The sequence below is a fragment of the Crocodylus siamensis genome, chromosome 14 (genome assembly GCF_052110815.1).
Source record: "Crocodylus siamensis isolate JL-2025a chromosome 14, ASM5211081v1, whole genome shotgun sequence".
Taxonomy (NCBI): domain Eukaryota; kingdom Metazoa; phylum Chordata; order Crocodylia; family Crocodylidae; genus Crocodylus; species Crocodylus siamensis.
Window position 1 is genome coordinate 15,838,693 of NC_143408.1, and position 24,002 is coordinate 15,862,694.

General features: G+C 48.7%; 1 protein-coding gene across 8 annotated transcripts in view; it reads left to right on the top strand.

Moving 5' to 3' along the window:
- The window catches only part of ST3GAL4 (ST3 beta-galactoside alpha-2,3-sialyltransferase 4), a 182,697-nt gene extending 160,391 nt beyond the window's left edge, over positions 1–22,306 (top strand). For 7 of the 8 annotated variants that reach the window (XM_090026779.1, XM_090026777.1, XM_090026782.1 and 4 more), the window contains 8 exons: positions 66–146; positions 339–436; positions 1,811–1,871; positions 7,838–7,933; positions 9,573–9,762; positions 9,913–10,056; positions 11,592–11,735; positions 14,875–22,306. In XM_090026779.1, the coding sequence (XP_089882905.1) occupies positions 66–146; positions 339–436; positions 1,811–1,871; positions 7,838–7,933; positions 9,573–9,762; positions 9,913–10,056; positions 11,592–11,735; positions 14,875–14,961 (901 nt within the window). In that variant the 3' untranslated portion in view covers positions 14,962–22,306. The remainder of the gene's footprint in view (positions 1–65; positions 147–338; positions 437–1,810; positions 1,872–7,837; positions 7,934–9,572; positions 9,763–9,912; positions 10,057–11,591; positions 11,736–14,874) is intronic. The other variant, XM_090026780.1, reaches the window with a different exon arrangement.
- The last annotated feature ends 1,696 nt before the right edge of the window (positions 22,307–24,002 follow it).

The following is a 24,002-nucleotide window of genomic DNA, read 5'->3' on the forward strand; positions in this document are numbered from 1 at the left end:
ACCTACAGCGATCGGTAGGACAGCCCAGGCTAGGGCAGTTGCCATCTTTGCTGTTTGTCTTACAGCTTTTATTTCCCTGTGCAAGAAGAGAAGTCAGTGTGTCCCCAAGGAGAGGTGGAAAAGAAAACTGCATTGCTTATAGGAAAGTGAGTAATAAACTGGTGTGTTAGAGGTCTGGCCTCTGCTCCGAAGGGATCGGTAGAGCCTGGGGAAGATCACTGCTGAAGGCTTTGGGACTGAGAGATGGGGCAGGAGGGCTCAGGAGTCAGCTGAGGGGTCACGGTTTTAGTATCTGGTTTGCGAGTCCCTCTAACTAATTGGCTTTATGTTTACTGTAGTTACACACGGGACCATCCACTGTTCTTACAGCTAAAGGATTACTTTTGGGTGAAGACTGTCTCCCCATATGAGCTGCCATATGGTACTAAAGGAAGTGGTAAGTGAATCTGCTTTCTCTCTCTTTTTTTTTTTTTTTGGCACTGGGCTCATGGTTTTGGATAATTTCAGCATGAACATGGGGAGGGCAACAATTGTAGCGATTCAGAAAAGGTAGCTACAGAAGGGGTGGTTGGGTCACCTGGCCTGCCCTCCTGGATAACCCAGGCTGGACAGTTTTACCCAGCCTTGATCTGAAGATTTTGCCAGGTGAAAGATTCATGACTTCCCTGGACAGTTTGTTTTACTGATTATGTCCTTTGCTCTTGGCCCTTTAAGGTTATGTGGGGGAAGAAAGGGGCATTTGAGCAAAAAGCCATCTGTTCTCTGCATTTCAAAGGGCTGATGTTATCAAACCCTGCATTTGCTGAATCTGCTGGGCCAATGTTCCCCCTACAGGATGAAAACTCAGCAAACTGTGGGTTTTACAAAGGGGAACAAATCCCAGTAATCTAAAAATAAACTGAAATCATTAGAAGGGGCCTATTATTAAGCTCCATGTTCCTTCTTCAGCCCCTCGTTTTCACTCCTCTTGTCCTACTTGCTGCTCATGTTTCGGTACTTCCTACCCAGACCCAGATCCTGAACCGGGTGCAGTTCCACTCTGGGGCAGCAGCAGGGCGTCTTTTCCTTTCTCATCCTTCTCTTCCTCCCGACATTAGGCTGTTAATTTGCTCTCTTTTGAGCAGGCAAAGAGGATGGGTAGAGGCTCCTACTCAAGTTCTCAGCCCTGCCCTGAGGACCCCTCCCAGCAGAGCCTGGGAACTGGGAACAGGGGGGAAGGAAGGGCCTGTGGTGGTGGTGGCTCTGGGTGAGGCTTTGAGACATGGCAAGTGTGTGGTGAGACACGCTGCAGTTACTGAGTGACAAGCAGAAACCCTAAGCTTGGTGAGGTGATATTTAGGTGCTGGTTCCCTGTCTGGTGCTTGGACAAGGGTGACATGATGTGCTGGAACGGGTCCGAGGTTTGCTGGTACAGATATGAGCTCCTTAGGAAGCTATTCTGCCCTGGTGAGGGGTTATCAAGCCCTCTTCCCAGAAAGCATGCTTAGCACTGGGGCACTTGGGTACCAAAGCAGAGAGGGTGGATAACTAGGACACGGATGGATGTAGGCAGGATTGGCTTTTGTCCTACTTACTTAGTGTCGAACCTGGGCACATGGCTATTTAGTTTCACCTTGTACCTGACCCATCAGCACATGGCTGTTTTGCATTTTCCAGCCAGCTCTCAGGAAGCCCATCTCCATCAAGAGTTTTCTCCCTAGTGACAGCCCAGTGCATTGCCTACCTTTTGGGACTTTCGCCTGATATGGTGAAACCCACTGCTTCTGGGGAGGACCAACCTCACTGACAGCTCCTTTGCTTTACTTTGCAGAAGATGTTCTTCTCCGGTTGTTAGCAATCACAAGCTACTCAGTGCCTGAAACCATCCTAAGGTAATTCCAGAGCATCCAGCCTTTTTTGACACTTCTTAACATCCTAGATTGCGGAGAGCATCTTTATAGGGTGAATTATCTTCCTGGAAATGCTAGAGGTGAAGTTGTAGCCACACTGGTCCAGGAATTATGTGAGAGGCAAGGCTTTCTTTGGGTGCTGTCTCTTATTGGACCAGCTGCAATTGGTCCAATAAAAGCTATCACCCAAAGAAAGCCTTGGCCCTCTTATCCTCATGTAGGCATTGGACGAGGCTGCATTGGGAGCCCTGGAGATCAGGTTTTCTCTTTCTCAACTGACCAAGTCAAAGGCATAATGACAGGGCCAAGTTCCCCACCTGTGCAGTGCCTAGTACCAGTGTACCCCAGGGTATACACATGAGGGTGTTTCTTCTTTACAGCCCATTTCATCTTTGGATGGGTCACTTACTGGATGGTTTTTGGTGTCTGGAAGCCTGCCATCTTGGACTCTCCCTATTCAGGCTGCAATAATTCAGTCGCCACTGAGCTGTGCTGGGCCCATACTGGATGAGGAGATCAAAGATTCTGTATTTCTTGCAATGAATTGATGTCAAACCAGCAGATGATTTTTTTCCCAAACGTGGGAAGCTCTTTCCCTAGTTGCCAGGAGGCTGAAGTCCATTTCCACTAATGGGTGCCTCACAATTGCCTTTTCTGTCCCTTGCCTGAATGTGGTTAAAAGCCTTTATCCAGCCTTTGGATCAATATGTGGAGACATGGAGTTTGTCTCCTGGTCAGGGAGAACAAATACCTGTTTGGTGGGTGCCTTTGGCTTCTGCAGGGGGGAGCTGATGCTGGCTGGCACCTTGATGTCAGCATTGGTATAACTAGGAGACGGTCTTCCCTCAAAGGTCTGGGTGTAATGAGTATTAACCCAGTCACTGCTGGGCTCCACAGCACACAAAATGGGGACTTAATTATTTATGATATGTCTCTAAGGCTCCTGTTGCTATGGTGTCTGGAGCTGGCTTGACAGCTCACACCAGATGAGGGAAGCAAATGTTCAACAAAATGAGCAGATCTTTAAAAGCAAGGCATGTCCTCTTAGTGCTCTGCAGGGTGGTCCAGGTGCCACAGGTGCCTAATCTCACTCATGTGCTAGGCAACATGCAAAAGGGCTGGGGAGGCAGAGTGCATTGAGCTCGCAGGGAACGAACTGCTCAGGACCCCCAGCTGCAGAGTGGCATGAGAAGAGCAGTCCTCCTCTTGAGGTGACTTAAATGCAGAGCTTCTGAAAGCTTGTGAGATGTCTAGGTCTCCTAGGCAGGGGTGGCTACTGTCTGGGTGTATCTGTCCGCCTTGATGCTGCATTGAGTGTGGTCAGTTGTCGTTGGGGTCTAGGTCAGGTTCCTGGTTCCAGAGGGGATAGCAACTGGGATTGGAGACCAATATGGGGTTTGTTGCTCTCATTTGCTCTGGCTACAGTGTAGCAAAGACTGATACTGGTAGGAAGGATGTTGAGAATCTGGCTCTGAGGTACTGAACCACCTCCCCGTGACCCTGCAGTTGCTGGGCTCTGATGTCTCCTTTGTGCATTTCAAAGAAGTTCTTTCTGGCAACTGTCCTTGAGGATGAGGAAGAGCAGGTACCAGGAGATGGGACCCCAGGCCCTTTAGGGTTTTTTCTCCACCAGTGCTCAGAAAACAGGGATGCAGAGGTAGGAAGAAGGGCCCGGAGACTAATTTTGAACTTCTACAAGATGCCTGTGTGAGAGACCCTAAGTGCTGGGGTGGGGGCGGGTCAGTGCTGGAGGTAGTAGGACGTACCTCAGTGCCTCCAGTTGATCTCTTGTTGATCCTTGTGTCCTGCTTGCCCCTCTTCTCTTACCTTTCTCTTGTGTGAAACATGGAGCATCATCATGGCTCCCTGTCCCCAGGCCTCTCCCCTGCTGCCAGGTCTTTGCTGTCCTCCTTGGCGTGGGCTCACATGCACATCTACTCTGCAATTTGGGGGTCAGGTTTCAGCTTCTGCAGATGCACCTGAGCTAGTTCTACTCTCATTGGGCAGTGTAAACCACTCCACCATTATCAGTACCTATACTAGCCAGTGTAGAGCTAGCTCCTATGCCAGATGTGGTCATGCCTCTGGATTGGGCTGAACACATTGCCCAGCCTCCCTGTTTGTTGTAAGAAGAACTTAATGGTGCTGTGCAGAGTTACGTATATCAGAGACACACAGCTGCCTGCCAGCCCACTGGTATTCTAGGTCCAGGCCCTTGCAGAGCTCTGCTATAGCCCAGCCCAGCATTGGGATGGTGTCTCGGACCTCTTTCAGGACATGTTGTCATGGTATTGCAACCCCTGCCAGTGCTCAGGGTGTGTGCTGGCATTAATATGAAGTAGATCGCTGCACTCCAACTTGGGACAAAATGAACTGTTGTTTTTGGCTAAGGGTAACGAGCTGAAGTGGCAGTCAACGATGACCCTGGAGTAATAGCCAGTGGGTATGTGACTGCCAAGAGCTGTGCCCATTCTTGAGGTCTCTGCTTGCCTGAGCATGCACAGGGGTTGCAGGACATGGATGAGAAGTATAGAACAAGCAGTCTCGTTTTCTGTGAAGACCGGTGTAGCTGGAGTAAGGAGCAGAACCTAGATCAAATCTGGACCAGCTCCAGCCCCACCTGTCTACAGCATGGGTCCAAATGGCAGCTGGGAGGAGGTCTGGAGATCTGACAAACTAAGGGCCTGGGAAATGTAACCAGACTTGTCCTAGTGTTACACCCAGTATTGCCAACTCAACCGTGCCAAAAATGTTAAGCCAGACTCTTAAAAAATCAAGACATTGGCATGTAAACTATGAAATACTATTTTTGAAGCCTGTGTGTGTTGGGGGGGTTGTTATTTGTGAAGGTGTGTGTGTGGGGTTTGGAGCCCTGGGAGGAGGCGGGGTACGGTGGGTGAGGAGTGAGAGACGGCAGCAGGGCGGGGGGGCTGTGGCTTGGGAGTGAGGGGCAGACGCACAGAGGCACTGACAGCACCCAGCCGGTAAGTGGAGGGGGAGGGGTGGGGGACAGAGAAGGGGTGGAGGGACATTGAGGGCCCCCACAGTGAAGGGGGGAGTGGGGTGAATGGGGCCCTAGGGCGGGACCTGGTTGTTCAGAGGCATGCGGGGGGATTCAGCCCCCTGCAGCTGTGCAGACCCCTGGGGGAGGCATGGGGGGCATGTGCCCCCTGCGGGGCAGAGGCGGGTTACCCACTGTGGGCTGGGGCTCTGCGCCCTGCTTCCTTTGCCCTGAGAGCTCAGGCACACGGTGCCAGTGTGCCTCCCGCCGCTGGGCAGGCAGGGAACTCACCACGTGGCCAGCACACCCTGTGTCCCCTACCCACCTGGCAGGCAGCAATGGTGTCACCTTGCTGCTGGGTCCAAGAGAGCAGGGCGCAGAGCCCCAGCCCAGTGCACACAGCTGAGGGGGGCCACACCATTTCCCCCCCCCCACTCCCACACACCTCCACACACTTCTGGACAACCCTCCCCAGCCCCAGGGCCTCATTCACCCCAGCCCCTGCTCCTGCCCTACTCCCTTCTTCACCATGGGGTCTTCTATCTCTCCGCCCTCCCTTCACCTCCACAGGTTTACTAACTGGGAAAGTCCGGAGATCTGATGGTTCAATTGGGAGATTGCCAGTCGGAGTTACTTTGATTTAGAAATCCAAAGTCTTGTGATTAGGTTTCGTGACAGCTGGCATTACTGCCCTCCCAGGACCAGCAGGTGTCTGTAGGGCCAGAGCCTGCTCTCTTCCCTTTCTGTGCATTAGGCAGAAGCAAAAAGACAAGTCTGGCATCAGGCAAGGGATAATCCGGGGAAGGCCATCAAGTTGAGTGGTCAGGGGCTCATTCCTGATATGATAACAGTGCTTACAGAGTACTTCTCACCCACCTCATGGTACTTTGGCCTTTGCCTCTTGGCTAATCCAGCCCATATCTATTTTTAAGAGATCCCTAGAAACAGTGGTTAGATGTTTGTCTCTGGGAGCTCCACAGGTATCTGAAGGCAACCATGAATGGGAATTAGTCTTGAGTGTTTTGAAATGTGAAGAATATCAGGCTGGCTGAGTAACTCAGCTTCCATGCTGACTGGTCTGCATTGCAGCCAGGGTTGACATGCAGCTCCCTTCTCCCACCCCAGCATTTGGTACAGGCAGGTTTCTCTGAGCTCTTGCCCAGCTGCACACTTTACTTTCTCCTGCCAACTTCTGTTATTGCCCAAAGGGTATGGAGGGTATATGGAAGAATGAAGACACTGTGCTTCTGTACAGTTGCCTGCATGAGTCTTAGGACTCTTTTTAGACATTGTACCCACCTGTGTGGCAGCACCTGGCTTGGGTAGGCCACTGGATTAGATGGCCTCTGGACACCCCTTCCAGCCCTACTGGATGACTGCATGATCAGAATCACAGATGATATGGCCAAGCAGAGAACAGAAGCCAGATGGCCTCAGTCTAGTGTCTTTCCTGCTGGACCCAGCCTATGAGCAGGTCTCTGTTCTTCCTCTAGCGCCTGCTCCCTATAACAGGATAAAAGGTTACTATTTGGCCATCTACTGCAGAGGTGGCCAGCCTGTGACAGGTAGTCTGTATGTGGCACACAGCTGATTGCAGAGGATAAAAACAGCGCATTGGCAGATAGGGCAGGAAGCAGAAAGCAAAGCAGCAGATTGGGCAGGGAGAAAAAAAGCAGAGCAGCAGACCAGACATGGAAAGGGGATTGGAGTGACACTCAGGAAGAGTTTAGGGCTAATTTGTGGCATGCCTGCAAAAGGTTGGACACCACTGGTTTAGTGGACTTGCCTCTGGATTGGGCTGAACTGGTTTAGTGGACTTGCTACTTTAGCTCATACAGTAAAGGCACTTGCTTTTAATGTTGGCGGTTCAAGGTTCAGGTTGTAATGACTCAAGTAGGGGGCTCCTTATACCTGCCTCCCACATTTTGGTTACTGAGGTCTGGTCTATGCTACAGATCTTTCCTGGCATACTTATATCAGCTAGTGGTATGAGCAGATTGTGCCCCTGTCTGGCAGCTATGCCAGCAAAACCTCTAGTGTGGGTGTTGCTGTGCTGGCAGAAGAGGGCTTTTGTTAACTCAGCATCTCTGTAAGTTAGCAAAAACCCTCCTTTTACAAATGTGCCTTCACTAGAGGGCTCTGCCGGCATAGCCCTGGCAGCACAGGCTCTGCAGCGGAGACAGCCTGATGTGCAGGCAGGGAGGGTCCTTTGTCCCTGGAAAGCATATGAACAAACTACTGCAAGGTAGAAGAAGGCAGAGTTTACTGCACACCAAATGCTCTGCAATAAGTTGCTGCTAGGATCCCTTCTCCCCAGTATATGAAAGCTAACCCACAGTAACTTAGCCCCCTCACTGAAGGGTAAGCTACTGTGGTTTTGCCTTCACTTACTGTGAGGTAAGACTGTGCATATGGGCAGTTATCACAGCACTGGGAAAGTCCCTCTCTACTTCCCTCATGGTGACTTGTATGTGTGCCTGCACTCTGGGTCCCCAGTTTGAATCTAGCCAATGTGGTAGTGACTGGTAGCTGTTGCCATTTGGTGGCCTGCATTAAAGGGATTAGTTTCTTCTGTTCAGTTCCAGAGATTGGAGACAGTGTCTATCTGCCTTGGAAAAACGCCCCTAATAAATGCGCCCTCATAGTCATGGAAATTTTCCACGTGTATTTCCCCTTGAACCAGTTTGTAAAAATATGGTACTTTAAAGATTCAGAGCTGCTAAGGCCCAGATTGTGACCATGTAGCCTGCTCTCTGCATAGCCAAGCCATGGGACTTCACCCAGAACTTGGATCTACAGCAGCAAGCAGGGCAGCTCTGTATGGGCCCCAAGGGATTTAGGCTTTCTTCTGTTCTAACAACTTATAAAGAACTATTCTGGTAAATATAAAGGGGAAGGATAATTGCCTTGAGATGCGGGTGGTTCAAAATGAATTTCCTTTCCATAGCATGAAGTGCCGGAGGTGTGTGGTGGTGGGGAATGGACACCGGCTCAAGAACAGCTCCATGGGGGAAGCAATTAATAAATACGATGTTGTGATCAGGTATGTGAGCATTTGTAGCCCTTCATACAACAAGACTTCATCTTCCCTACATCCTGCACTTCCCAGAGATCTCCACACAGACAGAGAAAAAACTCCAGGAACCAGTGATACATTCATGGGAAGGAAGAAAACGATGTACTGTTGAGAGACCAGAACTGAGCCTGGGGAATGTTGTGTCTCTTCCTTTTCTTTCAAGTTGCCTGCAGACAGTAGCAGAGGCAGAACGCAAAAGCAGGACTAGTCATGATGCTGCTGTTCCAACTGCAGGACATTACAGGGGGAAATAGTGACATTCAGTGCCTTGGTCTTTAATTTCTTATGATCCCATCATTACAGCTCTAGTTAGTGTCTCCCCTGCCCAGTGAAGTCATTTTTCTGGGCTTGTGGCTTTGCCCTGTGGTGAGTAACCAAGATGATGCCATCCTGCAAAAACTCCTGGCCTTATTTTCAGAAGTGTTGCGCACTTAGGGCTCTGGTTAGGGTCCGCGGGTGCTGGAGGTGCTGAGCTTTTATTAAAATCAGGCCCTTCACATCCCGCCGCTGGAGCCAGCAGAAAGAGGAACCTACCCCATGCCCCACGCCGCCGGGCTAGAGGAAGCATACGGACAGTGTTTGAAGATTCAGCAAGGGCAACTATGAACTGAAACATGGGTGGAAACTTAATGGGTTTGTTTCAGACCAGAGAGGTCCGAAACCTTCCTCTAGCATAAAGTCCCACCTCAGAAATACTTGAGTGGTAGTGAGACTCCTCTGGCCCATCACCTGGACTTGGTCAAGGGCCTCTTGGATCATTGAGGCATGTTGCTGAACGATGGACATTGCTCCACATTTGCCAGGGGCCAAGAACCTAACCAAAGCATGCTGACATCCATAAGAGCTTTCCTGTCCACTTCTCCAGGCTTTGGTCAAACCCCAGGGACTTCAGACTTCCCTATTCCAGAAATTCAAATCTGTGACTCTGTGCAAATGCAGCCTGGGCGGTGAAAACAAAAACTGACATTTTGGGGTGGGGCTTTTGGGAGTTTGGCGCTGCCAAGACCAGAGAGCAAAGCAGTGTCCAGAGTTCATGGGCCAATGTAAGTGGTCACTGTCTGATTTTAATGGCACTACACAGGTTAACCTCACCTGAAGACCTGATCCCTTTTGTGTTTTGTTGATTAGTGCCAGTTGCCCTCCATACTGTTCTGTCTGTATAGGTTCTTAAACCACACTTGCTGTTGTAGTAGTGCATGTAACAACGCTTCTCATGTATGCAAGCTCTCATCCCATTTCCGGGGGGTGGGGAAGGGTGGACAGGGGAGAGTTTATTTTGAAATCTTTCAATATGCATATTAGATGCCCGTTGTTACGTTATGTAAGGCAAATCAAAGAAGAGCACCTTGCACCCAGAGCCAGAAAGGTGGGGAAGTATGTGGTGACCCTCTGTTCATGTGGGAGTTCACTCAAGAAGGATGCCATCTCACACCCTGAGACTGGACCAAGTCCTCTAACCAAACAAATTCATTGAATCAAAGTACAGCGAACACGTGACTAGAGCCCCCAAAATGGTCTTTCCTAGGAATGCTTGCAGGATGTCAAGGGGACAGGTCTTCAAGCAGTGGGAGATGCCTCACATGTCTCCTCTCTCTCTCTCTAAAAGGTTGAACAATGCACCAGTTTATGGGTACGAGCAGGATGTTGGCTCCAAGACTACCATGCGCTTGTTTTACCCAGAATCTGCACACTTCAACCCCAAAAGGGAGAACAACCCAGATACCCTGCTGGTCTTGGTGCCATTTAAACCCATGGACTTCCATTGGATGGAGTCCATCCTCAATGACAAGAAGCGCGTGAGTACCATAAGGAGGGTGGGCGATGTCACAAGGCCAGGCTGGATATCTTACCTGCTTCATTTGGCTACTGCAGCTAACCCTCCCAGGCTCAGGCCCTGGGACTCCCGTGTAAAGAATGGGACTAACCTTCCTGTTTTCATTTTTCAGGTACGGAAGGGGTTTTGGAAACAGCCTCCTCTAATCTGGGATGCAAATCCAGAGCATGTGCGAATTCTGAACCCTTATTTTATGGAAATAACTGCTGCTAAATTGCTTAATCTTCCAATGAAGCAACTGCGGAAGGTTAAGCAGGTAAGGGAGCCAGTATAGCCGGGTGAAGGAGAATGAGGGAGACTGACGGTGCTCAGATTTTAAAACCCAAGGTGTTCGCACACAAAACTTGCTAAATGGGACTTAGTGTCATTGGACAGTACTGCCTCCTCTTTCCTGGCCCTGTTGTTCCCCTTCTTGACTTGTTGGCCAAGCTGTAAGCTGTTTAAATATAGCTTCCAAAGCTGCTATCCTTGCTGACTTAGGATGGGAAAGGCCAGTAATTTGCCTTGACCTCTGTTAGTTTACATTTACACAGCGCTTTGAATATAAAAATGCTAGGGCAGGGGTGGCCAGTCTGTAGCATGAATGCCACAAATGGCCCAAGCAGCATGTGCATATATAGCATGCAACAGATTGAGGAGAGGAGAAGTAGCACAGTGGCAGATGGGGCAGGGAGCAGAAAGCAAAGCAGAAGATCAGGGAGGGAGCACAGGGAGTAAAGCAGAAAGAGGAGCAACAGAGCTGACAGACAGCAGGAAGCAGAGCAGGAAATTGGGCAGGGGAAGGGGATCAGTGTTGGGGCTAATTTGTGACACATTTGTTAAAAACCTTTACCCCCACTGTGGTAGGTGATAGTAGTAGGAAATGAACCATGCGTGAGCCTCCAGAGGGGGACATGACCCGAACATTTCTGTCAGCACCATTTCATTGCTTCCATAAGATTTTTTTTTCATACAGCTTTGCTGCTCTCAGCAAATAAATGGTGCTGGAATTGAAGGCTGAGATAAGCAGTGAGCAGAGGGGCAGATCTTTTAATTGGTTGTTACTGGTTGACAGTCATACTAAATTCAGAGTGAATGAATGCATTTTCTCTAGTCTCTCTACCAAGGCTCATGTCTTTTAAAAACTACATTGAGCTGAGAAAAGTATCTTGAACATGGCAATTTTATAGGCAAGGGTCAAAGTAACTTCTTAAAGTTTCTAGAGCAGTTTAAGCTGTGCAGGCATGAGCAGTAAAGTTCATAGAGCTGTGCTTAATCTGTACTTTCTCAGTGCCTTGGTCTGTGCGGGGACCTGGCACACAACCAGGGGAGATTCTCCTATCTGAAAAACTTCTCACTGAGCTCTTTGGAAAATTCATCTGCATCTTGGAATTTGTGACATAGCATTTCCCCTCTTGTGCAGTCAAAAATGTTGTATGCTCCATGGGCCTAGTGATGAAAGCTGCAAGACAACATTTAAAGCCCTGTTCTGGAATGGTGGCAACCCCATTACTAGATGTGACGCTTCCTATTGGGGAAGCAGCCATCCTAAGTGGTGTGTATGTGATGAATTGTGTTGCTGCACCATGAAGTAGCCTGGTGTCAGTGGGCCTAGGATCTTGTAACGTCAGCATCCCAAGCCCAAACTATTTGGAGTAACCTAGTGACAGATTGAGAGTCCTTGGAGCCCGCCACTATGTTACACACAGGACCTGTTGCTGGGGGGAGGAGGAGAGAGAAAACTACACCGAACAGCACAGCATGTATGTTTATCATCGAGTCATGTTATTTGTCTCTCTATCTCTCTCTCAGAAACCAACAACAGGATTGTTAGCTATCACCTTGGCATTGCACTTCTGTGACGTAGTACACATTGCAGGCTTTGGCTACCCTGATTCTGGCAATAAGAAACAGACCATACACTATTATGAGCAAATCACATTAAAGTCCATGGCTGTAAGTAACTACCTGCATCCTCCTTTGCTTGCTGCCGCTGAACTACCTTCCACCTGTGTTGGGCTGCTCCTGTTACTTAGCAATTGTGTAGCACCATCTCTCTGAGGATCTTTGGACTTCACAGAGAGCACTGGGGAAAACGTTATTGCTAACAGCTCATTGGCCATAACCATGGATACATTTTCACCTATGTAATAGCTTGAGAGATTTTACCTCCCTATGTTTGTTACCACTGGGAAGTCACGTGATCATATTTCTGACTAGCTTTGACACATTCATGAGCAGTGGTACGCAATGCAGTGCTTGTCCATGAACACTGTTTCATTGCCGTAGGCATAACCTTGAAATTTGGGAGCATTCTCCATGCAGCTACTGGGAATACTTAGTATATGAAGAATTTCCCCTTACCATCATTTGTATTTACAGTAATAACTATGAACAGTAGTGTGGCATCAGGGCCCCCATATGTCTGGCACCGTAAGACAGGAAATACCTCCTAAGCCTTTGGAGTAGGAGCCATCTTTTCCTTCCCTGTTTGCATAGCACAAGGTGGTTATGGGTATGAATGAACTCATGCCGTGCAAGTAAGGAAGGATGGTTCCTGCCCCAGAGATGCAATGTCATTAAGGCAAACTTGCCAAATGGAGCCAGCCAGCCAGAATGTCTGCATTGTGCTGTTAATGGAGAGTTCTGCTGTGTCACAGGCTTGTCTATGCTATCAAAATAAGTGACTCCAGAGCTGCTGCATATTACAGTAATCTGCAAATTATGAAAACAAATTTGAAAAAAGCCTGTGTGATCTTTTTGCAAGTACAGTGTAGATGCTGCGTAGGGTCCAAACTCACCTCTTGCCTTTTGGTTTTGAGTACAGCAAGGGGTTCTTATCCTTTTTGCCCTGCAGGCTAGATGAACGGCACCTTCTGCCTGTGCTGGGCTGGGTTGTTCCTAGGGCTTCTCCTTTTCAGCCTCCACCAATGAAGCTTTTGTTTTCAGAGAGCTGCTTCAGTTATTCCACCTAGATATGAATCCCCAACACTGGGGAGCCCACAAAACCTGCTTAATAGGCCTGTGCGAATAGGGAGCTATTCAATTCGGATTTGGCCAATTTGGATGCCAGAGATTTAATTCAGAGATCTGAATCGTTTCTCTGATTCGATTCGGCCAAATTGCTTTGGAAGATTCAGAGCTGATTCGGAGATTTGACCATAGAGTGTAATGGGGAATCAATGAAATATCTATAACTTTGTTGTCTTTTGGCTGATTTGGGTGAAACTTGCCAGGATGGTAGCCCCTACTGAGAGCGTGACACATGCCAAGCTTCAAGGAGATAGGTGCAGGGGTTTGGGGGAAACTGCACCCCAAATTCTTGAAAGCAAAACTCATGTCACGTGTGTGTGTAAGCCACAGTGGGGTGAAAACTACAGAGGTGGTAGCCCCTGCTACGGCCCCAAAGCCTCCCAAGCTTCAGGGAGATAGGTGCAGGGGTTCAGGGGAACTGTACCTCAAGCTGCGGACAAGCAAAACTCGTGACATGGGTGATACCGTGTGTGTTAAGGCACAGCGGGGTGAAAGCTGCAGGCATGCTAGCCCCTGCTGAAGCCACGACACCTGCCAGCTGTTAAGGAGATAGGTGCAGGGGTGTTCTGGGGCCCTGCACCCCTAGCTGCTGACAGGCAAAACTCGTGACATGAGTGCTTGTGCAACTGACTGTCTCTGTCTTGGGGCAGAAGCAGTTCCCGACTCTAGTAATTCTTTTTTCTCCTTAGTCTGTGGTTTTGTAGGTGTTAATCCTTGCTTGTTAACTCATTATCTAGTAGCTAGCTACTGTGTATTGAGCTGGTCCCTGAGTGAATCATGATTGATTGGTAACACAGTAGCTTAGCAGCCAGGCCTACAGTAGTCGTGCCCCCATCCCGTGCTCTGGGACGGACACAGTTGCACAAGCACCCATATCACAAGTTTTGCCTGTCAGTAGCTAGAGGTGCAGGGCCCGAGAACCCAGAAGCCCCTGCACCTATCTCCTTGACAGCTGGCAGGCTTTGTGGCCTCAGCAGGGGCTGTCAGGCCTGTGGTTTTCATCCTGCTGCACCTTAACACACACAGTGTCCCCCATGTCACAAATTTTGCTTGTCCGCAGCTTGAGGTGCAGTTTCCCCCAAACCCCTGCACCTATCTTCTTGAAACTTGGCAGGCTTTGTGGCCTCAGCAGGGCTAGCATGCCTGCAGTTTTGACCCCACTGTGTCTTAACACACACGTGTGACGTGTTCTGTTTTCAGGACTTTGAGGCGGAATTTCCCAGAAACACCTGCACCTATCTCCTCAAAGCGTGGCATGTCATGCTCTCAACAGAAGCTACCGTCCCTGCAGGTTTCATCTGAATCAGCCAAAAGACGACGAAGTTATAGCTATTTCATTGATTCCCCATTATACCCTATGGCCGAATCTCCAAAGCTTTTCCAAATCAATTCAGAAGCTCTGAATCGATTTGGAAAGCCTAAAGCTTCCAGTGATTCGATTTGGATTCGTAGATTCAGCCTCTGAATCGTCTCCAAATCCGAATCATGGTCTGAAGCTTTGCACAGCCCTACTGCTTAACCCTTTCATAGCAGAGCTAATACCTGTCAGCAGTGGATTGCTCCAGGTAAACTATTATGCTTTTACCAACTCATGAACCATGGCAAAGATTTCTCTAGTCCAGAGATCAAGTTGATCAGTTTAGCTGCTGATTTAAACAACAGACTTCTCAATGGAGAGTCACTTGCTTGTTTTCACTGTTGATCTAATAACAATACCAATAATCTTCCTTTTGCATCAACTTGGTGTCCCAGATCCTTAGTCACAGATTTTCTCATTTATTTTGCCAATGGGGTCAGTGTAGTATAGTGGCTTATTCTCCAGATTCCCTGAATACTATTGCAATTGTATGTACTTAGTAGGAAACTCTTTAAAATGTTTTAAAACAATTTAAAAAGTTTTAAAAGCTTCACTAAAACAGATCACCATGAATGATGAGAGTATGATTGAGATGAGTGGAAAGTCTGAAACAGGCACACAACCCTTCATACTTACCTAGGTTTCTATAAGGATGCTCCTCACTATGGTGCATGGAAAACCAGTCTTCTTTTTTGTATTTCACAGGCTTCGGAGCACAATGTCTCTCATGAGGCATTAGCTATAAAGAAGATGCTTGAACTGAGAGTTGTCAAGAACCTCACTTACTTCTGATGGGGCCATGGACTGGAATTACCTGCAAATTGTCTGGGCAGTTTAGAGTCTGCCATGGCTGCCTGTCACTGAGAGCCTCCTGACACCCATTGGCTTGGAGACACCGCCATAGCCTTTGGCTCTTGCATATTGGCCTCAAATATGCTCCTTGCTCTTGGCAGTGTTGGTAGCTGGGGATAATGATGGCCCTGGAGAAGGTGGGCAGAGGGAGAAGGGCTGGTCCCTGGGGCTATTGAGTCCTCCTTGCCTTGGGCAATGATACTCTTATCTACATTGTGCCAAGACTTTTGAAGTAGAGGCCTCTGAAGTCTTCAATGTCATGGAATGGATTAATCATGTTGGGGCCAGTCCAGCGCTGACTTTTAGGCCTTCAGCATGGCACAATGAGGTACTTCCTATGGGACAGACCATTCCCATGGCTTGCTGCTACACTGACTACTTTGGCCTCCTGCTCTTCACAGAGAACTTTAGCTGTTCTACCATGCTCTTTAATTTAACCACCTACAGCATTTCCCTTGGAGCAGGATGGGCTTGAATGAAGGACTTTAAACTTCTCACTAGATTGGTTTGCTCTTTGAGTATGAATGAGGCAAAGGGGTGCCAGTTTGCTTCCTGACCCCAGTCTGGGGGCTGGCTTTGGGAAGCCTGAAATGGCACCGATTGTGAATTTTATTTTGAGAAGGGAGGATGCCTTACAGTATTTTGCGGTGAATATTGATACCAAAACACTGAATTGGAGCAGAACTTCCTGGGTTTGGGGAATTGGAAATCCCTGTCCATGGACTGGGAGCATGTGGGTGTGTGTGTCCATTCCAGCATTTACTTGCTATGGGTGGTTCTGTTACCCAAGATAAAATCTTTGGGTAAACGTTCGGGTCCATTTTTCGTCTCTCCACTGCAGGAGAGCTAGTGAACAGTGCTCATTGAAAAAGGGTTAAATTAAAAGGTTGTGGAGAGCGTGGTTAACCAGAGGATTGGAAAGCATCCCATCATTTTCAAATGACAGAAGTAAGCTGAAGAGTAGGAGTTTTCATCCTGTTATATAGGATGATGGCTGGTAAGACCCTAAGCCAGAGATGGATACACAAGCACTTTGTTTGGAGGAAGAACTGTGGGCTTTTCGAGGAGCTAGCACCTGGTGTAGCTCTGCTCTGAGGCCAGGATGGGTGGAGCTTTCTGCTCCACAACTTGGACTGTATGAAGTTTGGGGAAATACTGCATTTTTCTGTTTTTTAACTTGTGATCCAGCTGTTTCAGTTTGTGTCTCAAGTGCATATATTACAGGTGAGAAGAGCCAGATTAATGGCCCTGGAGGTCAGAGTTCTTGGTTGAGCTTCAGAGCCGGCTCCACACGGGCAGCAGGACTGGATGTCCCTGCCCTCCTGCTCCTACCCAATGTGCCTTAGCACTGCCCTGCAGGCTTTGAGGGGAGGCTGGTCTCCGTAACTTGTGCAATCCTTGCCTTCCCTGCCAAGATTGCCAACAAAGAGGCTGATTGGGATGTGGACAGTTTACTGGAATGGTTCTCTTGGTCAGCATTTGATCCTGAACTGGGGGTCAGTGATGCACGCTGCCGAATTCTAGGTCACCCTGTCAACTGGGGAGGGCAGGTCAGTTCTTCCACTGAACTAAAGGGGCTCAGACCTTATGGATCAGAGCAGAAAACTCTCTCTTGAGCAGGCTGCATTGTAGCTTGGTGCTCGTTAATTTAAAATTAACATTAATTTAAATTATTTATCTTGGAAGTGTCGATATCTATTGCAGAGTGCGTTATATGTTTGGTTGCAGTGAGTGAGTTCATTGTGGGTTCAATGACAAACAATTTTATTTGACAGTGTTGAAACGTTATTGTCTTTCTGCTGTGACATGCTGGGGGGAGGTTAACTTTGGGGATATCCCCTGTGAACCCATTCCCAGTTCAAGGCATGGATTTGACTGCTCCTGCTGTCCATGGAGGCAGAGGAAAGGGATCGCAACTTGGGCAAATGTCTGTCTGTAAAGTGCTGATGTAATCACTGAGTATCCGTTCCCAGATCCACTGAAAGACTCTTGTGGACTTTGTGTGTTGGGTCCCCAAATCACTTTGTACCACTCAAATGCTATGTCCTCCTTTCTCTCTAGTAACAGTGTCCTGCCTTGGGTTCCACCTTGTGTATTGCTCAAGGGCATGCTTAGGATAACAAGAGCTTGGCCTTATCCTTCCTTTCTCTCTCCCACTTCCCACCAGTACAATGCCGTTGCTTACCTTGCCAGCCTATGGAGCAGGACTCTGGAGGCCATTTGCAAGTCCATGTCTCTTTTTGGTCAGCAAGTTGTGCCAGTCCCTGTTTCTGTGCCTGGTGATGCAGGGCACCACTGATGTAGTGATACTGATTTTGCCCATCCCTACTTACTGGTCCAGTGGATGCCAGTGTGGTAGCTCCATGAGGCTCAGTCATCTGAAATGAAGCAGGTTGGAGCTTAGCTTAAGTAACTTGAGCTTCTCATCCCTGCCTCATTTGGCTCCTGCTCTCTCACTTCCTTGCATGTGCTGGAGTTGCTGTGGAGGTAACTATGACTGAGCAAGAGAGCTATAGGCAGTGCCTAACTGTGACAGATACCTGGCAGTGCTGCAGACCCTGTTGGCTAAGCACATTTGGCTCATTTGGGGACCCACCAAGCTGATGCTGCTCCATCAGTGAACAATGGCTCCTTGTAATTCCTGTGTAGGTCCTAGTTCATATTTCAGGAAGGATACACTATGGATAGGCCTGAAAAGGGGGAGACATTTTACCTTACTGCTCCACTGTGTGTTTCTCTATAGCTGGGCTGCAGCTGGTAAGTCACCTCCAAACAACTACTTTCAGTGGCAGCTGCAGGCACCATGTGGCCCCGGAGGCTGTGGGAGACCCAAGTCTCTCAGAAATGACCTGGAAAACTCTGGCTTTGCCCTCTCCTGGTTTATATTCTAGTTCTTAGTCCATGCACTTTGAGTCATCAGTGTAAATTGTACAGCAGCTTTTTCTCAGTCAGCATTAAAACTCAGAAACAAATTCAGCTCTCAGCTGTGCTAGTGTTAATAAAGAGTCTCCGGTTAACTCAGTGGAGTGGCTCTGAATTTGACACTGGTGGAACTGGGAGCAGAATATGACCCTTGGTATTGAAGGCATCTACACATGGAGTTATTTAAAAATAACTGTTCAGGAATGGTAGTTCTTAAATAACTGCATGGGTGGACATGCTGATTCCAGAATGAGGGTGTAGCAGAGTGTCCCTGAGCCTTTATTTTCCCTGGGGCAAACTTGTCCCCACAACATCAGTAATAAAACAAACAAACATGATTAACAAACAAACAAAGGATCAATCCAAAACCTGCGGTCCTTTCTTGGACCCGGAGAGGGCAATCCCAGCTTTATGCTGTCCCCTCAGCACCACAGCCTTCCCTCCTTAACTCCCCTCCCTAGGAGCTTTTAACTTCCTCTGTGGCCAGGCAGTCATCCCTGTCAGCTGGTCCCATGCCCCTGACCGGACAGGCTATGCCCCCCGGCAGCTGGACTCCCACCCCTGAGCTATGTACCCAGCTACACATCCTCCCTTCCAGGAGTTGAACCCAGGATGCACTCTTCCCTTTCTTCAATACCCACCTTCTCTTGGAAGAAGAAGTTTGTATTTGGGTGTGCTGACACAGCTGTGATCTGTCATAAAATCAAAAGGCTTCAGGGACAGGTACCACTTTGTCAACCAGGGGGTGGCCTCCTGCACAGCATTAAGCAATGTTAAAGGGCCATGGTCAATGACCCAACAATACTGGATCTCTGGGAGGAGATATTAGCAGAGGGCTTCAACCACCCACTTAATTGCTAGGTGCTCCTTTTCTATGCCAGTATACTTCTGCTCCCAGGGAAGCAGTTTTGTGCTGAGATGCAGAATGGAGTGCTCTCCATCCTCAGTCTCTCAGGAAAGAACCATCCCCAGGCCTTACTCTGAGGCATCTGTCTGCAATATGAATATTTGTGTTAAGGACTGGTGTACTGCATAGCAGCTGTTTTACTGTCCCAAACACTGTCTCACATTTTAATCACTGAATCCTTTTCAGTGCTCCCTTCCACAGCAGGCCAGTCACTGGGGCTGTGATGGCTGCAAATTGTAGGACAGTGGTCTCCCACCTTTTTATGGTGAAAATCACGTTTTTTTTGGGTTTTTTTGTTTTTAAAGTAAAGAGCACCCCAAGATCCACCGCCCCTGCCCTGCCTTCCCCCTGGCCCTGCCCTGCCTCCCAGAGAAGCCACGTGGGCTCTGACCCCACTCACCCAGCCTGGCCCAGGTGGCAGGGGGTGTGGCTAAGCCCAGCCACATACGTCCTGGTGCTCCCAACTGTGGAGCCTCTGACAGACTGAAATCAACTGTCAAAGGCTCCGCAATTGACCAGTCAATCGAGATAGACTGGTTGGTGACCACTGTTGTAGGATGAATCGCCAGTAGTAGCTTGCCAAGTCCAGAAATGGCTTCACTTGCTTTTTGGTTGTTGGTATTAGTGCTTCCACCAAGGGCTTTACTTAGTTGACTAGGGGCCTGATTTTACCATTGCCCAGAATATAGCTCAGGTATCTAGTCCCCATGTACCCCAGGTGACATTTAGTTGGGTTAGCCATGAGACCAGCTTCTTGTATCAACTGCAACTCTTCTTTCGCTTATTGGAGGTGGTCCACCCATCTATTGGTAAATATTACAACGTCATCCAGATAGACAGTCTCATATGCCTAGTGTGAGTGGAGTACTCGTGGTGCTCTGGTGTGGTGCCAGAGCACTTAAAAGCACTCGTGGTGATCTGGTGTGGTGCCAGAGGACTGGAAGAGGGCCAGCGTGGTTCCCATCTTCAAAAAAGGGAGGAAGGAGGACCCAGGAAACTATAGGCCAGTTAGTCTTACCTCAATCCTGGGTAAGCTTTTTGAGAGAATTATTCCGGCATATGTCCACGAGGGGCCAGCAGGGGAGGTTATGCTTAGGGGCAACCAACACAGGTTCATTAGAGGCAGTTCCTCTCAGACCAACCTGGTGGCCTTCTATGACCAGGTTACCAAATCCTTAGATGCAGGGATAGCAGTGGAAATAGTCTTTCTGGACTTTCGGAAGGCCTTCGACACTGTCTCTCACCCCATTCTCATTAAAAAACTAGGGGACTGTGGTGTCGACACCTTCACAGTCAAATGGGTCACCAGCTGGCTGGAGGGCCACACCCAGAGAGTGATAGTGGATGGATCATTTTTGACCTGGAGGGATGTGGGCAGTGGGGTCTCCCAGGGCTGGGTCCTTGGGCACGCACTGTTCAACATCTTCATCAATGACTTGGATGAGGGGGTAAAAAGCACCCTGTTCAAATTTGCTGATGACACTAAGATGTGGGGGGATGTTGGCACACTAGAAGGAAGGAATAGGCTACAATCAGACCTAGACAGGTTACAGGGGTGGGTGGATGAGAATAGGACGGGATTCAACACAGACAAGTACAAGGTACTGCACCTGGGGAAGAAGAACCAGCACCATACCTACAGGCTGGGGAACTCCCTTCTCACCAGTACAGAGGCAGAAAAGGATCTTGGAGTCATCACTGATGCCAAGATGAACATGGGCCGGCAGTGTGGGGATGCAGTCAGGAAGGCCAACCGCACCTTGTCACGCATCCACAGATGCATCTCGAGCAGGTCCAAGGAGGTGATCCTCCCCCTCTATGCGGCACTGGTCAGGCCGCAGCTGGAGTACTGTGTCCAGTTCTGGGTGCCGCACTTCAAGAGGGATGTGGACAACATGAAAGGGTCCAGAGGAGGCCACTCGCATGATCAGGGGCAGCAGGACAGGCTACGGGACTTGAACCTGTTCAGCCTCCACAAGAGAAGGCTGAGGGGGGATCTAGTGGCCTGTTACAAACTAGCCAGAGGGGACCAGCAGGCACTGGGGGAGTCCCTGTTCCCCCAAGCACTACCAGGAGTGACTAGAAATAATGGTCACAAGCTGGCAGAAGGTAAATTGAGATTAGACATGAGGAGGCGCTATTTCACAGTCAGGGCTGCTAGGATCTGGAACCAGCTTCCAAAGGAAGTGGTGCTGGCTCCTACCCCGGGGGTCTTCAAGACAAGACTAGACAATCACCTTGCTGGGGTTGTTTGACCCTAGTACTCTTTCCTGCCATGGCAGGGGGTCGGACTTGATGATCTGCTCAGGTCCCTTCCGACTCTACTAACTATGAAACTTTGGCCATTAAGTATTGGAAGGTCACTGGGGCTCCATATAGACCAATAGATAAAGTCTTGAAGTGGTAGAGTCCCGGGGGTGTTGCAAAGACTGTGATTTCCTGAGACACTGGATCCAAAGAAATTTGCCAATATCCTTTGGTCAAGTCCAGGGTGGTTTACACGCATGCACGCACTTTGTGTTACCTATTTCATCTATTCTGAGCATTGGGTATATGTCACATTTTGAAACTGCATTGACTTTGTGGAAGTCAATGCAAAACTGGATGAAGGAGCTGGTCATTGACACCAACACAATTGGGCTACTCCACTCTACTCCACTCACTGGTCAATTATTCTATTACCTCAAGTCCCACATCTTAACTTCTTGTTTTACCATTTCTGTAAGTCATGCTGGAATTCTTAAGTGTCCCTCCTGAATTGCACAACCTGGTTTGAGGATAATCCTTTGTTCAGTTAATGCAGTCCAGCCTCTTCAAATTCTTCCAGGAGGTTTTTTATTTCAGGCTGTTGAGTCAGGGTCAAAGTCAATAGCCTGGGCCAGTTATTGGAAATGGGACGGAATCCAGAATCCCCAGGGCAGCTTCCATCAAACACTTAGAGACTAGACAGGCCTCTTGTGCTTTCCAGGACTTTAACAGGTTAATGTAGTATACTTATGAACCCTACCGTTTCCCTACTAGACAAACTTCATAATTCACCTGTTCTACCCTCTGCAGGACCTCAAAAGAGCTTTGCCACCTCACCAGTAACTTACTCTTGGAGGAGGGGAGCAGTAGTAGGACTCAGTCCCCTAGCTGGTAGATCCAGAGCCAAGCATTTTTTATTGTATTGCTGCTGCTGCTGCTGTTCCTGTTCCTGTTGGGCTGCTTTGAGATGTTTCCTTGCGAGGATCCCCATCAGGTCTAATCTTTCCCAAAGCTTCAAAACCTATTGAACTACATTTTGTGTATCTATCCTCTGGGCCTGCCAGGACTCTTGCAGGAGGTCTAACATGCCGCCTTCTACACAGTAACTCAAAGGACAAAAAAGCCTGTGGAAGACTGGAACCTCTCATACGGTGAACAAGAAGTAGGATAATGACTGATGCCAATTTTGCAGCTCTTCTGAGACAAATGTCCTCAACATCTCCTTCAGTGTTCAGTCAAACTTTTCAGCCAGGCCATCCATTTGGAGATGATACACTGAAGTTCTTACCAAATGGACCTTAGTAAGTAGTGACCTACTCAATTCGTGGTTTTGCAGATTTCATGGAAATTGTGAAATGCAGCATTACTTGTGAAATTGGGCAATGTCCATGAAACCTGCCAAAAAAGATCTTATTAAAAGTAAAACACTGGCTCCCTGGTAGGGAGCCAGTAGCCTGACCATGTAGCTTACTGGGGGGAAGGAGGGTGGTGCCAGAGTGAAGGGGAGTAGCCAAGATGGTGGCCACCACAGCCCCTTGCTTATTGGCTGAGATGGCTGCCTGTCATGCAGCCCCATCCCTCTACCAGTCAGTGGCTAGGGGCAGAGCTGCACAATGGACAGCCAACCAATCAGTGATGAGGGGCAGGGCCTCTCAGCCAGATTCATGGAGTGGGGCCTGTTGTGATAAGCCCATAAAAATGATGGCCGACCCCATGATCTGCCTGTGAAATCCGTCACCTGCCTCCTTGATTTGGATAGGTCCCTATTAATAAGCTCCAGACCTTCTGTAATAACCAGGACATGAAGGCCCTGCCCTGGTACATTAAAGGCTCTTTAAAAATGCACTCAGGAGAAAATCTGTAGTAGCTCAGAAGCCACTGTTAGTACAGTGGCCTGTGAGCTGATCACCAGCAGAGTTGATCACCACAATCTCAAGGTAGCTGGTGGCATAGTTGACTAGGACCAGGATGAACTTGGAGCCCCTTAAACTGGGCTCAAAGGGTTCCACCAAATCCATCCTGACCCATTCAAAGGGAATGCTGACCAGTGGGCCGGGCACCAGTGGGCCCTTATGAGCAAGCCAGGGGGCAACCAGCTGGCACTCGGGGGAGGATGCACAATAGCCTTTCATTTCCTGGTATACCTCAAGCCAAACAAAACCTTATCAGCACTTTATCCTGGATCTTTTCCACTCCCAAATGGTCCTCCCTAACTCCATGGTGCATCATGTGGCAGTTTCAGAACCTGGCCACAGTACTGTTTCAGGACTAATAGTTGGAACCACCACACCATTGTGATGGTTGTCTTTGGTTACCCTTACCAGAAGGTCCTCCTGCAACTCAAAATGGAGGTTCTGGGCTGCCAAACTTGCATCCGCTATGGCCCCATCGGCCTGTCCCAACCATCAGTACAGAGGGGCATGAACTAGATCCTTCCTTTGATCATAGATGAAATCTTGGCCTTCCCCCACCTGATCTAGTCCGCCCTCTCAATGATTGCCTGGGGTTCCCATACCCTCTGTTTCCTTTGGAGGGCAGTTCAGATCATATTGAACCTTGACCCCTTTTCTTGAGCATTTCCTCTGACTGATATGGTCCTACTGCCTGAATTGCTGTCACTGTTGGACCTGGGTCAAGCCCAAAAAGCTCACGATCCAAAAAGGGAAATATCTCCCTTTGTTCTGGTTCCATGAGATTAGGGTCAGCCTGGGTTTTAACAGTTCTTTGGGTCAGCTATATCAACTTGACTGTCGAGCCCCAGTCTCACTCCACTACCACTCTTATGTCTTTCCTGTCCCCTGATGGTCAGGTTTAGGTGCATTATGGGGTAGAGGTATCCCCATGAATTCAGGTGGCACATGCATATTCATTAACCAGAATATCTGTTGAACTCAAACTGCTCATG